The following is a 14,403-nucleotide window of genomic DNA, read 5'->3' on the forward strand; positions in this document are numbered from 1 at the left end:
CCTGGGTGCCCCGCGGTCCCGCCCCTGCCACTGAGCTCACCAATTCTAACCCGGAGAGGCGCAGTGATAGCCAATCAGAGCCCGAGACGCCGTTGCGCTATCTAGGGGGCGGGAGAAGGTGGAGGGAAAACCAAAGAGTGAACGGGCCTCGGGCGGCCCAATGAGGAGGGCCGGGGGTGGGTGCGGAGGTGTGCAAGTTGAGTTGAAGGAACAGGAAATATTCTTAAAGGTAGAGTGATGGGCAGGACCGAAAGCCAGTAGATGAATGGGAAAGAGGTGGGCCTGGTTCCTTAAAGGGGACGCCTTGAGAACCTAGCAAAAGAGGTGTTCGAAGAAACTTCTTTGTATCCTGTTCTCTGTTCTGCTTTTACACGTCTTTTGTAGGAGTTTGAAAGTGGAAAAACTAGAAAGAAAGAGCACACGGAAGGCTTTCAAGAACGATTAGAGAGATCCTCTTATCCTAGAGGGCAGGAAGGCGGGATGAAGCTCTGTAATAGAAGGTGAGGAGGAATAAAAAAGAATGCAGACGTCTCCGGGTGCCATTTCACTGGAAGACCATTGCCGACCTGACGCTGCTCGAATTTGTTGGTTGCGATCATCTATCATTTTTCATTTGCCCCAAAGGCGGTTTCCTGCGAGCTGGAGATGACCGTGTTAAGAAAGGTCCTGGGGGGCTCCTAATTAGAGGAAGCGAGTATGTGGCACTGGGGGATGGATTTGGAACTTCGGCTTGGGTTCCTAGATACCTAGATCTGGAAGGTACAGAGCCGTGGGTGATAGCATGGAGACCAGGGTCTGCTAATTCCAAGATGGGAATTTGGGGCCCTGGAACCGTGGTCACAACTCCCTCTTCCTGGTTTCACTTCCTATTTCATAACCCCTCCTCTTCTGAAACAGGTGTCCTCCACCTGGTGGAGCGCTTCCACCTCCAGGTTTGGAAATGTCCCAGATCTTAGACGTCCGGGGACTAGACCAGGTAACTTCCAGAAGGTGCACACGGGGCATGGCATGGTGGGAATTACTTGAGCCTGTGTACAGAGGAAGCTGAACTTGTGTTGGGAAAAGGTGTAAAGTTAAACAGTAACCGCACCAGCAGTTTAAAAGCTATGATGAAACGAATACAAGGCTTTTAGTGTTATTTCTAAACTATGGCACTGTGAACAGTCTGGAAATTTTCTTTAACTTTTGCATCTCAGCATATGAATTTCTAGTTAGCCTCTGAATACATTTAGCACACCCAAATCAAAGCTGCAGATAAGAACGACCCTAGGATTCAGAGCCTAATAGTAATGCTAATAGAGCACCTCCATGAAATTGTTTAGCATTAGTTAGTATGTCCAGCTGTAGGAAATAATTTCCATTGTGATCAGAATATAATGTATTCTGTTTTAAAATTATTCCAGTAATAAATATAATCTCTAGGGTATGTATGATTTTCTAAGAAAATACAATGCATCGAGTCTAAAGTAAAATAACAAATAGTTTTGTTTGTTCAGAAAACAGACGTTAAGAGTTTCTTTGGATCACCATTGGAATACACATGAATACCTTTCTGGCACAATGTAGAAGTGTTAACAGAAATTTCTGTTTTATAAAATGTGGGGAGAGGGATAAATTGGGAATTTGAGATTAACAGATACAAACTGCTACAAATAAAATAAACAATAAGGACCTACTGTATACCACAGGGAGCTATATTCAATATCTTGTAATAACCTATAGTGGAAAAGAACCCAAATCACTTTGCTGTACACCTGCAACATTGTAAATTAGCTATGCTTCAAAAAAATTAAAAAGTAACACAACAACAAAAAGTTCTAAATGTTTGCTTTTTAATTCTCATTCCTGACTGAAGCCCAAATCCCAATCATAGATCTTTTCGTTGACTTTGCCAATTCAACGTTGGTTTATTGCTCTACATATGAGAGGATGACATCAAATAATGGCACCACTCCTATTTCAGGCTAGCTGCCATGTGCTTATAGTGCCGTGTTTTTGTTTTTGTTTTTTTTAAGTTGCTCAGTCCTGTCCCACTCTTTGGGACCTCATGGACTATACAGTCCATGGAATTCTCCAGGCTAGAATACTGGAGTGGGTAGCCCTTCCCTTCTCCAGGGAATCTTCCCAACTCAGGGATCAAACCCAGGTCTCCCGCATTTCAGGCGGATTCTTTACTAGCTGAGCCACAAGGGAAGCCCCGTACACTGATAATAAAATATGGTGGTCCAGTGACACTGATCCCTTTGCCTCCAGGCCAAGTCCATTGTGTACAGGGCTCAAGTAAAGCTGATTTTCACCCACATACTTAAGATCCTTCACAAGCCCCTTGCTTGTATCCCCAGTTTCATTTCCTGACATCCCTTTTTTCTCCTGTTCCTGGGGATGAATGACTAGAGAGGGGCGCCGACATCCGCAGGGAGGAGGGCGTCTCTGAGTTCTGCTTTACTGAACCCTTCCCTGCTCCCCGAGTAGGGGACTGCGCAGACTGTGCCTACTTATGGGGGACCGTTGAGTGCAGAGCTTGGTGGGGCACCAGAATCGGGTGGCGGGGCGGGGCACGAGAACGGGGTCGGGGGGTGGGGGACTTGCGCGCATCCCTCTTCTCTCCAACCTCTGGGCGCCCTATATCCCAGGATGCCCCCGACCCTTGGGGAGCTCCCGCTGCGCCCTACCCCCACCCCCGCTCTAGATGCGCGGCGGGCGGCGAGAGAGGCTCCAAGCTGGCATTTTCTTTTAAGAAGCTTTCAGAAATGAATGGCAACGGTATATGCGAACCGTCCATTGTTTTCCAAAACGGTCGTAGTATTTCTCATTGTCAACAGAAACATAGGCGGATTCCAGGTACTCCTCCTCATCGCCAACCCTTGATATAGTCAGCCTTTTTCATTCTAGCCCACATAGTGAGTATGAGGTAGTCTCTCATGATTTTAACTTGCACTTCTCTTACTACTACTGGTGTTGAGCATATGTTCTATGTTTATTGGACATATGCACATCATCTTTGGTAAAATGTTCAATTCTTTAGCCCATTTTAAAAGCAGGATGTGGGTGGCTCAGACAGTGAAGAATCCACCAGCAATGCAGGAGACACCGGAGACGCAGGTTTATTTTAATTCCTGGGTGGGGAAGATCTCCTGGAGAAGGGAATGGCAACCCACTCCAGTATTCTTGCCTGAAGAATTCCATCCATTGGGTTGCAAAGAATCGGACATGACTGAGCCTCTAACATTAACACTGTCTTATTATTGAGTTGTAAAAGGTTTTTTACGTTCTGGATAAATGTTCTCAGATAAATGTTGTGCAAATATTCTCACCTATTCTGTACCTTAAAAGCAACAAACAAAATTGCTTTCTTGAGGTATGATTGATCTTCAATAAACTGAACGTTTGAAATGTACAACATGACAGATTTTGACATTTGCAAGCAGCTGTGAAACCATCTCCAAAATCAAAACTGAACATGTATGTCCTGCCCTGTCTCCTTCATTTCCCTTTATTCACTTGCCCTCATCCTGTTCTCCAGGCAACCACTGATCTGCTGTCACTATACATTTTTTTCATTTTCTAGAATTTTATATAAATGGAATCTATTTATATTCAATTTTGTCTGTGTCTTCTTTCATTCAGCATAGGTAGGGAGAGATTAATCCACCTGTGTGTATCAATAATCCATTAACTTTTGTTGCTAAGTAGTATTCCATTATATGGATATATCATGTATATTCATGTTGGTGGACAGTTGGACTGTTTGCAGTTTTTGACTATTACAAATAAAGATGCTAGAACAGTTGTGGACAAATCTTTATATGGACATTTGCTTTCATTTTCCTTGGGTAATAACTGGGTAAATATCCAGTGGAATGGCCAAGTTAGATGCTAAGTGTACCTTAAAAAAAAAAACCTGCCAAATAATTTCCCAAAGCTATACTAATTTATATTCTCACTAGTACAATTTGGGGATCTGAAATGTATCATATCAACACTTAATAAATCTTTAAAAATTTTAATTATTAAAATAGGTAGTATTTCATTGTGACCTTAATTTGCATTTCCATAATAACTAATGATATTGAGCATTTTTCATATACTTACTAACCATTTGTATATCTTTTGTGAAGCTTTTTAATCTTTTGCCCATTTTTATTGGGTTGTTATTTATTGAGTTTTAAGAGTTCTGGATTCTGGACACATATCTTTTATCAGATATGTGATATACAATATAATCTCCCAGTTCTGGATTGTCTTTTCATTCTTTTAACTGTGTTTTTCAAATAGTTGTTCTTAAAATCCAGTCTATCAATTATGTCTGAGTCATGCTTATGGGGTCATATCTAAGAAGTCTTTGACTAACACAAGTTCACACAGATTTTTCTATTTTTCTTCTAGTAGTTTTACAATTTCATGTTTTATATTTAGATCTACAGCAGACTTTAATTGTTGTATATTCAGAAGTATGATAAAAAAAATCCTTTTGTATGAAGAATATGGATTATATTTTTACATCAAAGAATCCCAATTTTTCAAGCACCAATTGTAAAGACCATCCTTCCTCCACTTGGTTGTCTTTGAATCTTGGGCAAAATCAACGTATGTGTGGTTCTTATTTCTGAACTCTATTCTGTTCCATTGATCTATTTGTTGATCTTGACACCAATACCAGACTGTTTTAATCACTGCAGCTTTTTAAGTCTTGAAGTCAGGTAGTGTAAGTCCTCCAATTGTTTTGTTCTTAAAAATTTAACTATTCTAGGTCATTTGCATTTTCATATAGACTTAAGCTTGTCAAGTTAAGGGGTAGAAAAAGCTTGCTAAAATCCTGAGTGGGATTTACAATTCAATTTGGAGAGAAATTGTAACTAATATTTGGATGAATGTATTCTCTCTCCATTTATTTGGGTCTTTTAAATTTTTCTGAGGGTATTTTATAGCTTTCTGTATACAGGTCTTGCATATATTTTGCTAAACTTGTCTCTAAATATCTCATATATTTATGCTATTGTAAATGTTATTTATGAACTTAAATTTCTAATTTTATTAGCTGGAAATACAATGGATATTTGTATCCTGTGGACCTATTACACTCATTATTAGTCCTAGTATTTTTATTAATAATTAGCACTTTCTACTTTGTATTAACTACAAACGACAATTTTCTTTCTTTCTATCCAAATTGCAGGCTTATTCAGTTTTTATATTTTGGCTGCCCCATAGGGCATGTGGGATCTTAGCTTCCCAACCAGGGATCAAACCCACATTCTCTCCACTGGCAGCACAGAAGTCTTAATCAATGGACCATCATTGGATTGGCAAGGGCTTTCAGAGCAGTACTATACAGAAGTGGTGAGTCATCCTTGTCTTCTTCACAAGCTTAAGTATAAAGCATCCAGTTTTTTACCCAGTTTGGTGAGCTCTGTCAATTTTATTTTTTCAAAGAAGTAGCTTTTCGTTTTAATTCTCCTACTGTTTTCAATTTTATGGGTTTCTGCCCTTTTTTATTTCCTTCCTTCAACTTACTTTAGTTGGCTCTTCTTTTTCTAGTTTCTTAAGGTAAAAGCTTAGATCTTTGATTCAAGATCTCATATACAAACAACAAGGATTTACCGTATAGCACAGGGAATTATATTCAATATCTTGTAACAACCTAAAATAATATATATATTTATATACACACACTTTATCACATACCCGAAACTAACAAAGTATTGTAAATCAACTATAATGGCAAACAAGAACTCATATACACATTTAGTGCTATGAATTATCTTTTAAGCATTTTAATCCTACAGCATTGACATTTTCATTTTCCTTTTTTTTTCTAACTTTTCTTGCAATTCCTTTTTTAGACCCAAGTTATTTAGAAGAATGTTTAATTTCCAAATATTGGTGGGGGGCGGGGCAGGTTTTCCAGACTTATTTCTTGTTATGTTCTGGTGTAGGTTAAAGGACATAGTTTGCACAGTATAGATCCTCTTTATAATATTCTCTGTCATATCATTTACCAATAGTTCAAAATCACCAAAAAAAAATTTTTTTTAAATATTTGGCTGCACTGGGTCTTAGCTGTGGGATGTGGGATAGATTAAACCCAGGCCCCCTGCAGTGGGAGCTTGGAGTCTTAGCTACTTGACCACCAGGGAAGTCCCCCAAATCACCAATTTTAGTTGTGAACTTGTGTGTTTTTTCTTCATGTATTCTGAAGTTGTTATTAGATTCATATTCATTGAAGACTCTGTTCTCTTGGTAGACTCCTTTATCATAAATATCCCTCTTTACCCCTAGAAATATATTTTGTTCCAAAATCTACTTTGGTATTAGCCACTCCAATGTTGCTTTTATTAAGTGTTTACCTTGTCTTTTCCATCTCTTCTGGTTCACTTGTGTTTAGTGAACCCATGCCCACTGAATTAACCACTGGACCACCAGGGAAGGCCCTATACGGTAAGCTTCATAGGACCATCATATTTTATATAAAATATAACTTTCACTAATCTCCCTCCTTTATGATAACTGTGAATGGGCTAATATTTCATTATCTAGTTGACAAGTGCTGATAGTATGTTCCTAATATTTGTGTCTCACTTTTATTAAACTTAGTTGGTTCTGTATTGAAATACTGTTGAGATAACTTGGGCTATTAAGATGACCAGGGCAGGGCCATGCCTATCTTTTCCACTGTGGTACTGTCAGGGCCTCAGACACTGGGGGTACATTCTTTGACCATGCCTCTGTAATAAGCCTTTTAAGTTACAAGAATTTTTTTTTTTTTAATAATTTTAAGGACTGGCAATAATCCAGGAACCATGCTCTAAATTTGTCCAAGGAGCTACCTCAGATATGCAGATGACACCCTTATGGCAGAAAGCGAAGAGGAACTAAAGAGCCTCTTGATGAAAGTGAAAGAGGAGAGGGAAAAAGTTGACTTAAAGCTCAATATTCAGAAAACTAAGATCATGGCATCCAGTCCCATCACTTCATGGCAAATAGATGGAGAAACAGTGGCAGACTTTATCTTTTGGGATAATCTAAAATCACTGCAGATGGCGACTGCAGCCATGAAATTAAAAGATGCTTACTCCTTGGAAGAAAAGAAAAGTCATTACCAACCTAGACAGCATATTAAAAAGCAGAGACATTACTTTGCCAACAAAGGTTCATCTAGTCAAGGCTATGGTTTTTCCAGTAGTCACGTATGGATGAGAGAGTTGGACCATAAGGCTGAGTGCCTAAGAACTGATGCTTTTGAACTGTGGTGTTAGAGAAGACTCTTGAGAGTCCCTTGGACTGCAAGGAGAGCCAACCAGTCCATCCTAAAGGAAATCAGTCCTGAATATTCATTGGAAGGACTGATATTGAAGCCAAAACTCCAATACTTTGGCCACCTGATGCGAACTGACTCACTGGAAAAGACCCTGATGCTGGGAAGATTGAGAAAGGGACAGGAGGAGAAAGGGACGACAAAGGATGAGATGGTTGGATGACATCACCAAGTAAACTCCGGGATTTGATGATGGACAGGGAGGCCTGGTGTGCTGCAGTCCATGGCGTTGCAAAGAGTCAGACACAACTGAGCGACTGAACTGACATCAATGAAAGGCAGCTAACTTTCTCACAATGGAAGATGGTTAAGGAGAAAGTCATGAAAGTTTTATAGCAGCTTTTAGGTTGCTATAATAAAGTTCTCATCTTACCAGATTTTACTCTTCTGAATACTAATTATTTCAAGTTGTGTATTCAAATTTCACCTGCATAAGCAGTTTTACTTGTAGTACCTATTTTTAGTACAACAGTTTTATTTCATTTTAGTATATGGATTACTAGTGACAAACATGATTCAAGATTGTTCAAATCTTTACAGAGAATTTTTGATATTGCCAATATGGTTTCTAAAAGATGAACTAGATGGGATCAGAAGTTTGGTCAAGGAAACAAAAACAATAGTCATTTTCTTGACGCTACAGCCGTTTAATGTAACGTGATTTAAATTACAGTTGAAATTGGAAGTGCTAGTTGCTCGGTCGTATCCAACTCTTTGCAACCCCATAGACTGTAGCCACCAGGCTCCTGTCCGTGGATTTCTTCAGGCAAGGTACTGGAGTGGGTTGCCACTTCCTTCTCCAAGGGATCTTCCCAACCCAGGGATGAAACCTGGGTGTCCTGCTTTGCACGCAGATGCTTTAAGGTCTGAGCTGCCAGGGAAGGGGAGAATTAATTTATACTTACATTCCTTTAAAAAGGATGTCTTGAGTTTTTGAAGACAGTAATAAGAATTAAAAACCTGGATAAAGTTCAGGTATGTGGAAGTTTTCAGCTTATCAGGAATATCTAATTCAAAGTTCACTAACACCAAATATCCCCACCCAATAGACTATTTTCCCAAATGCTGGGTTTAAGCTTCATCACAAATTAATATAAAACAGGCTGTATGTCTTTGACATTTAAATTCTAGGTAGTGATTGATTCATTTTAACTTTATGCTCCCAATGACTGATTTTAGATTTTTATCAAACTGCTTTAGAGAACTGAAAAGGTTGAGCACTTCTGCCCCAGACTTCACGTTTCTCCATGTCCCATCAAGGTAACTACACCTACATTTAAGAATCTGACTCATGCCTTTCTCTATACGGCTATGTTACTTGATTGTATCTTGAACTAGGACTAAATTCCTATATATAGCATGGCATTGTAGATAAGTCCACGTCAGGACTCTCTTCTATATGGCTTATTATATCTGAAAAGTTCTTAAAGGCTCACCACTTCCACTCATCATCACAGTATTCAATTTCTCAGGTTCAAATTATACAGCTAGAGAAGTTAGAATCATGTAAGAGTATGGCTTCTGCTTACTCTCCAGGATCACTCGCTCTGGGGCCAAGTCCGCTGCCAGCTGTCATTCAGGAGGTGCTGTGGAGACACCCACATAGTAAGGAACTGAATCCCTCCAACAGCCACGTGAGTCAGCCATCTCCAAAGTAGCTTCTCCAGGCCTGGATGATAGTACTGTAACCCGATGAGACCTTAAGCCAGAATCGTTCAACTAAGCTGCCCTTGGATTCCTGACTCAGAAACTGTGGGTGATGATGCACGTTCATTGTTTGAAGCCACATTTTTAAAGAAAAAAATGTGAATATAAGTTATCTCTAGTCGATGAACACTGCTAATTAAATCACAGCCTAAAGTGTCTAGTGTTTAACAATTGCATTCAAAATATAGCAGCATTAAGACAGCCCTTTGGATCTTACTGTTTTCTCTCATTGGGACTGAACTGCAGATACTGAAAAGTGTTTCTATTAAGTTCCAAAAGGTCTGAATTAGGAGGCCTTGATTACATTTGGCCTGTTTTAATTAAAGTTAGATCTTAAAGAAACGTAAAAGTACATAAAACAGTATGGGGAACAGTAGGCAATGACTACATATAGCTGCTGATCTCAGAATTCAACACAATGCATTTACATTTCTTTGACATTTACCAGACATCACAGATTTCTACCAGAACATCACATAAGTTTATTTCAGATGTAACAGCAATGTTAAAATCAACAAGTTTAAATCTTAACCGCACCAAGTAAACTTAGCTATTTAAGTATTTTTAAAGTTATTCCCTCCAAAAAACTGAGGGAGCTTTTCTTTTCCACCCCACATTCCACGGTTTCCCAATAGTTAGTTCTATTTTTGGAGGACTCCGAATTGACAAGTAAACTGCTTTGGGGATATTTCAGAACTTCTTTCCCCAAATGAAAACTAATCTGGACAAATTATATATTGCATAGATTTCTCTGCAGATTCTTTTCTTTAGAACCTAAATGTAATTACCATATAATTTTACCTATTTGCCCCACAGAAAAAAACTATCTTCCCCCAAAAATACGATGGGTACATCTTGTGATCTTCTAGTTAATAGAATTATTTTACCTCAATGATAATTATCGTATTTCAAAATAACCAACTCAACATGGGACATTATTTCAGTCTTTACTGACTTCTAGGCACATGAAAGTGTACCTAGCTTCTACCTCCTCTACATCCTCCTCCATAAATGGATGGAATTATTTCATGTAAGTCTGATGTAGGACAATTCACGTTTTACAAACACAATTTAGGTTAAAGTCAGTGACTAGTGTGGAGAAAGAAACACTAAAATGATAGGGAGCCTACACACTCAATTCAAAATTTTAATATTTTTTCCTCCATAAATAATATGTACTTAATTGTCATGAGGCAGCTATTCGGTTTTCATTAACCACATTTAGGGATACATTCATAGGACTGATTAGATAGTCCAGGTGAAATGGTTATAGAAATAGAGGCAGTGTCATCTCACAAAACTCATTTATATATCAAAATCTATTTTGACATCTGAAGTTTACAAAAAGACTGAATTCTTCAAACTAATCTTGCCTTCTGTAACTCAAGCATTCTTCTCTTGGCAAGAGCAAGCTGAAGCTTATCCATGAAGGTAAAGGTGCTCAATGCTAAACTTTTCTTTTAAGCTTAGATTTGGACTGCTTAAGAAACTGATACCCAAGAAATCAGCAAGGTCTTTCTACATTTTTACTATCTTAAGATTAGAACTCTATGAACTCACTCATCAACTATCTTCCTTTCCTATATTATTCTTGGCACTCAACTAAGACGGTTGAAGTCTATTGTACCTTGCATTTTCACATTCTCAAATAAGAACTTAAGATTATAAGATGTGCATAAACATTGTGTAAAATAATTTTGTCATTCAATGTATTTGAAGAGATGAAACTTTTATGCCAGAATTCACACAAGAGGATAAATGTTATCAATCAACCTTCTTTTTAAAGTCAAATGACAGAAAATTCAAGCTCTGTGCATTGTTTTAAGTCTAATGAAAACATTTCTTAGGCCACTGGTATTGGCAATGTAGAAAATTTTAAATATTGGAGATGGAATTATGGAGGAAAGCCTGAAAATTTTAGAGGTCTTCTATTTTCTTACAGAAAGTTACTGACCAGTCAAAGCCACTCCCTAAGTGCCAGAAAATGATCTGGCATAAACCAGTCCTGTTGGTACAGGAGGTCACAGTGACATTCACGTTATTAACACTTCTAGACTTCTACTTTTCCCAAGAACAGAAGCAATGTATTTAACAATTCCCCCTCCCCCAAATCCTTAAACTCAGTATCACAGGCACAGAATGTAAGCAAATCTGGGATGTTCTCCAACAGATAAGCCATAGCACAGCTATGTTATTCTCAAAAATACTGTCTAAATATTCTTTCCTCTAAAATCAAATGCTCAGTGGCCACACTTCTAACAGTCTGCGTTAGCTGACATTAAATACATTTATTGTGCCACAAATCCATCTAAGCTTCCGTTTAGGTATTTTTTTGTATATCCAGGAGACAATACCTACTTCAGGTTTATTTAAGGGCACTGACCTATAAAGGACAAACTCCATATTTAAGGTCTGACCAACTACTGTGTGTTTACTGAAGAAAAACAACAGGAAAAAAAGCAGATCACAACAAACCTCTTTAGGTCAGTTAAAGGCCATATCTCTAGCTGGGATATTAAAAAAAAAAATGAATCTCACCAGCCCATATGCTAAAAGATAATGCCACTAGTAACAATCAACAGCAGGAAAAACAAACCTGCTAAGCACCAGCCCACTCATTAGCAAAAAGCAGTTTAACTCACATACTGAGACCAAAGTCTAATACTACTGATTCAAACTGTCCCACCCACCTTCAGCCACCAGCAAGGAAGGAAGAAATAACTGCTTAACAGAACAAAATAAGCTTAGTATTTTTTACAAGGATAACAATGGCCCAACTCCTGAGATAATACTCAGAAGGACAAAAGGTGGAGTGAAGGCAATGTATAGGGATTAGTATCCCACAAAATCTTTAAAAACCCAAAGTACCACAAACACACTAAACTTGTCTAAGAGTTAAGAGGACAAGATATTGCTGCTGCTTCTTTTTGTCCTTTGAAATATACAATATTTTGTAGGCTCTGCCCTTCAATGTGAAAGCAGGACATTTAAAAAAAAAAAAGGAAATTGACACTCAAATTTTTGGGACCATATATATCTTAACTGTGAAACTAAACCAATCTATACCTTCTCCTTCCTACAATCAAACCACCTCACAAAAATAAGAAAACTAAAACAATCCAAACATGATTAATAAGTCCTTAAAAGTTTAAAACTTTTAGAGGAAAGGGAAGCAAGTTTTGAAAGGAGGAAAAGTAAGAACAAGGAAGGAGGAAAGTTTTAAAAGAAAGGGGGGGCGGGGAATCAATGGGCCTCTCTTTTATTTGGCGACAAGCAAGTGCAAGAAAGTTCATCTGTAATTTGTTCAGTTGTCTGTCTTTTGCACATCTGCGTTCTGGCCAGAAGGGACCTTGAGGTTTTTCTGCAACACGTGAGCATCTGCGGGCTCTATCCTCTTATAGTAGTTCTTCTTTGTCTCAATAATCTCAAAGCCAAACTTTCTGTAGAAGTCAATTGCAGACTCATTGCTGATCTGGACATGCCTGAGATGTAAAAGGGTATCAGGAAAAAGAAATGAAGATTTCATCAGCTTTTATGTATCCTCCACAGATAGCTTCAAATTGGTTGAAAACGAGAATAATCTTAATATCTGTATTATAAAAGAATCCATATTGGAAGCTATATCCAATATCCTATGATGAACCATAATGGAAAAGAATATTAAAAAGAATTTAAGTGTGTAACTGAGTCACTTTGCTGTCAGCAGAGGCTGGCACAATACTACTGTAAACCAACTAAGCTTCAATGAAAATACAAGAAGCCAAAGTTGCCATCTTCGCCTTACTCTTAAGATTCAAGTACAAATCAGCTAAGTACCCTCTGATTTTGATTATTAAATTCTACTAATAAAGAGCGTGTCACTGAAAGCCCTTAACAAAACTCAAAATGACAAGATAAAAGTAATATTTATGTTATTCATTTCTTAAATTCTGAAGACTTAATCTGGGCTTTACATCTGTGACTTAGGAACTCCCACCCCAAAGTAATAAAGCAAAGCAAGAATGTTTTATCAAAGGTTCCTTATCTATTATTAAAACAAAACAAACTTCATAACTATTGTTAATACTTCCATGGTATTTCCAAAAGACAGTAAGTGACCAGATTTAAATTTTTCTAGTAAAGATTTCTATTGCCAATTTATTAAATTCTTTAGATACGATCATTAAGTATGACTTTACTTACAGATAGATGTTGTCAAAAGTGCCATCTTTTTCACAGATGTTTAAGACATGATTTAACATTTTAGTTCCTATTAATGAGACAAACAACAAATAAGTAATCTCATAAAAATCAATCTTTAAATTAAACATCTTTTTGAGTCCTAAAGGAATTTGAGGTAAACATCAGGCAGTCTGATTTTCCAAAATTTTGTTCTCTCTACACTACCTACTATGTTTAAAACCTCTAGCAGAAAAGCAATCTTACACCCTTCCAGTAAGAAGGAAAACAGAAAAAGGAAAAGGGGTATTAGTAACAAATCTATACAGGGCTTGCAACTGAATTATGTTAATAAGCGTCTTTGAAGAATAATACAAAAATTAGAAGTAATTGTTACCAATTCCTAGCCTTCGGTATGGCGCCAGACAGCCTAGTGTCATGATGTAAAGTCGCTTCTGATTCTGGGAATGATCCACCCTACAGCACACTGCACCCACTGCGATATCATTGAAGTAGGCTGCCACAGAAAACAGAGACACAAGATTTAGCAGACACAGTAACATATTTTACTGAATCTTCCCTTCCCTTAGATAGCAGTTAAATTGCTATCAGAATTAATTACATTTAATCAGCTACTCTTAAATATCAATAGCCTCAAAAATATCCTAAACCTTCTTAAGAATTTAAGACCCCTTTTGAGTGAAGCTAAATATTGGAAACACAGACACAGCCTAAACAAGAAAAAATATTTAGCATTTCCTTCTAAAATTCAAGTATTTATCTTGATTCGCCTCAGAACCTGGACTGCCCCCACTTCCTCACTTGTAAAACAATGAGATTAAATTAGTTATCTCTTTTCTTTGCTCTAATTAAAACCAAGGTGTCAAGAACATGAACAAACAAATGAAAAGAAGAAGAAAAAGCATATCCTACCAAGTTTTGCTAGTTCGCCAACCTCCAACACATCCTTGTAGAACTTGTCATTGTAGCTGACTGGAAAGATGACCTGGTTTAATCTCTTCAGCTGTTTAATATTGTGTGGTGTCACATCTCCCAGCTCGATCCGGCTACTGGAACAAACCAAAATGTACTCAATAAAATATAATAAGCTTCGTTGGTTATGATGGACATAAAATTAAATTAAATTAAAAGGGTACCAAGTCTTTTTAACATGACTGACAAATTCGACCCTTTCATAGCAACCTCATATACCTATGAACATC

The 14,403-nt window shown here is 37.8% G+C and overlaps 1 protein-coding gene and 1 long non-coding RNA gene across 7 annotated transcripts in view; one reads left to right on the top strand and one right to left on the bottom strand.

The window, feature by feature from the left end:
* Nucleotides 1–24: 24 nt before the first annotated feature.
* Nucleotides 25–12,065, top strand: LOC133253761 (uncharacterized). Its single transcript, XR_009738417.1, has 3 exons — nt 25–976; nt 5,177–5,340; nt 6,779–12,065. It is a non-coding gene; the product is annotated as an uncharacterized LOC133253761 (long non-coding RNA).
* The window catches only part of NAA50 (N-alpha-acetyltransferase 50, NatE catalytic subunit), a 32,748-nt gene continuing 27,667 nt past the window's right edge, over nt 9,323–14,403 (bottom strand). For 4 of the 6 annotated variants that reach the window (XR_009738412.1, XR_009738414.1, XR_009738413.1 and 1 more), the window contains 4 exons: nt 14,114–14,250; nt 13,578–13,697; nt 13,205–13,271; nt 9,323–12,504 (listed from right to left, as the gene is read on the bottom strand). Coding sequence is in view for 2 of the 6 variants with exons in the window: in XM_061427370.1 (XP_061283354.1) it covers nt 12,327–12,504; nt 13,205–13,271; nt 13,578–13,697; nt 14,114–14,250 (502 nt within the window). In the remaining 4 variants the exon portion in view is untranslated. The remainder of the gene's footprint in view (nt 12,505–13,204; nt 13,272–13,577; nt 13,698–14,113; nt 14,251–14,403) is intronic. The other 2 variants (XR_009738415.1, XM_061427379.1) reach the window with 1 other exon arrangement.

This window comes from Bos javanicus, chromosome 1 (assembly GCF_032452875.1).
Source record: "Bos javanicus breed banteng chromosome 1, ARS-OSU_banteng_1.0, whole genome shotgun sequence".
NCBI classification, from domain to species: domain Eukaryota; kingdom Metazoa; phylum Chordata; class Mammalia; order Artiodactyla; family Bovidae; genus Bos; species Bos javanicus.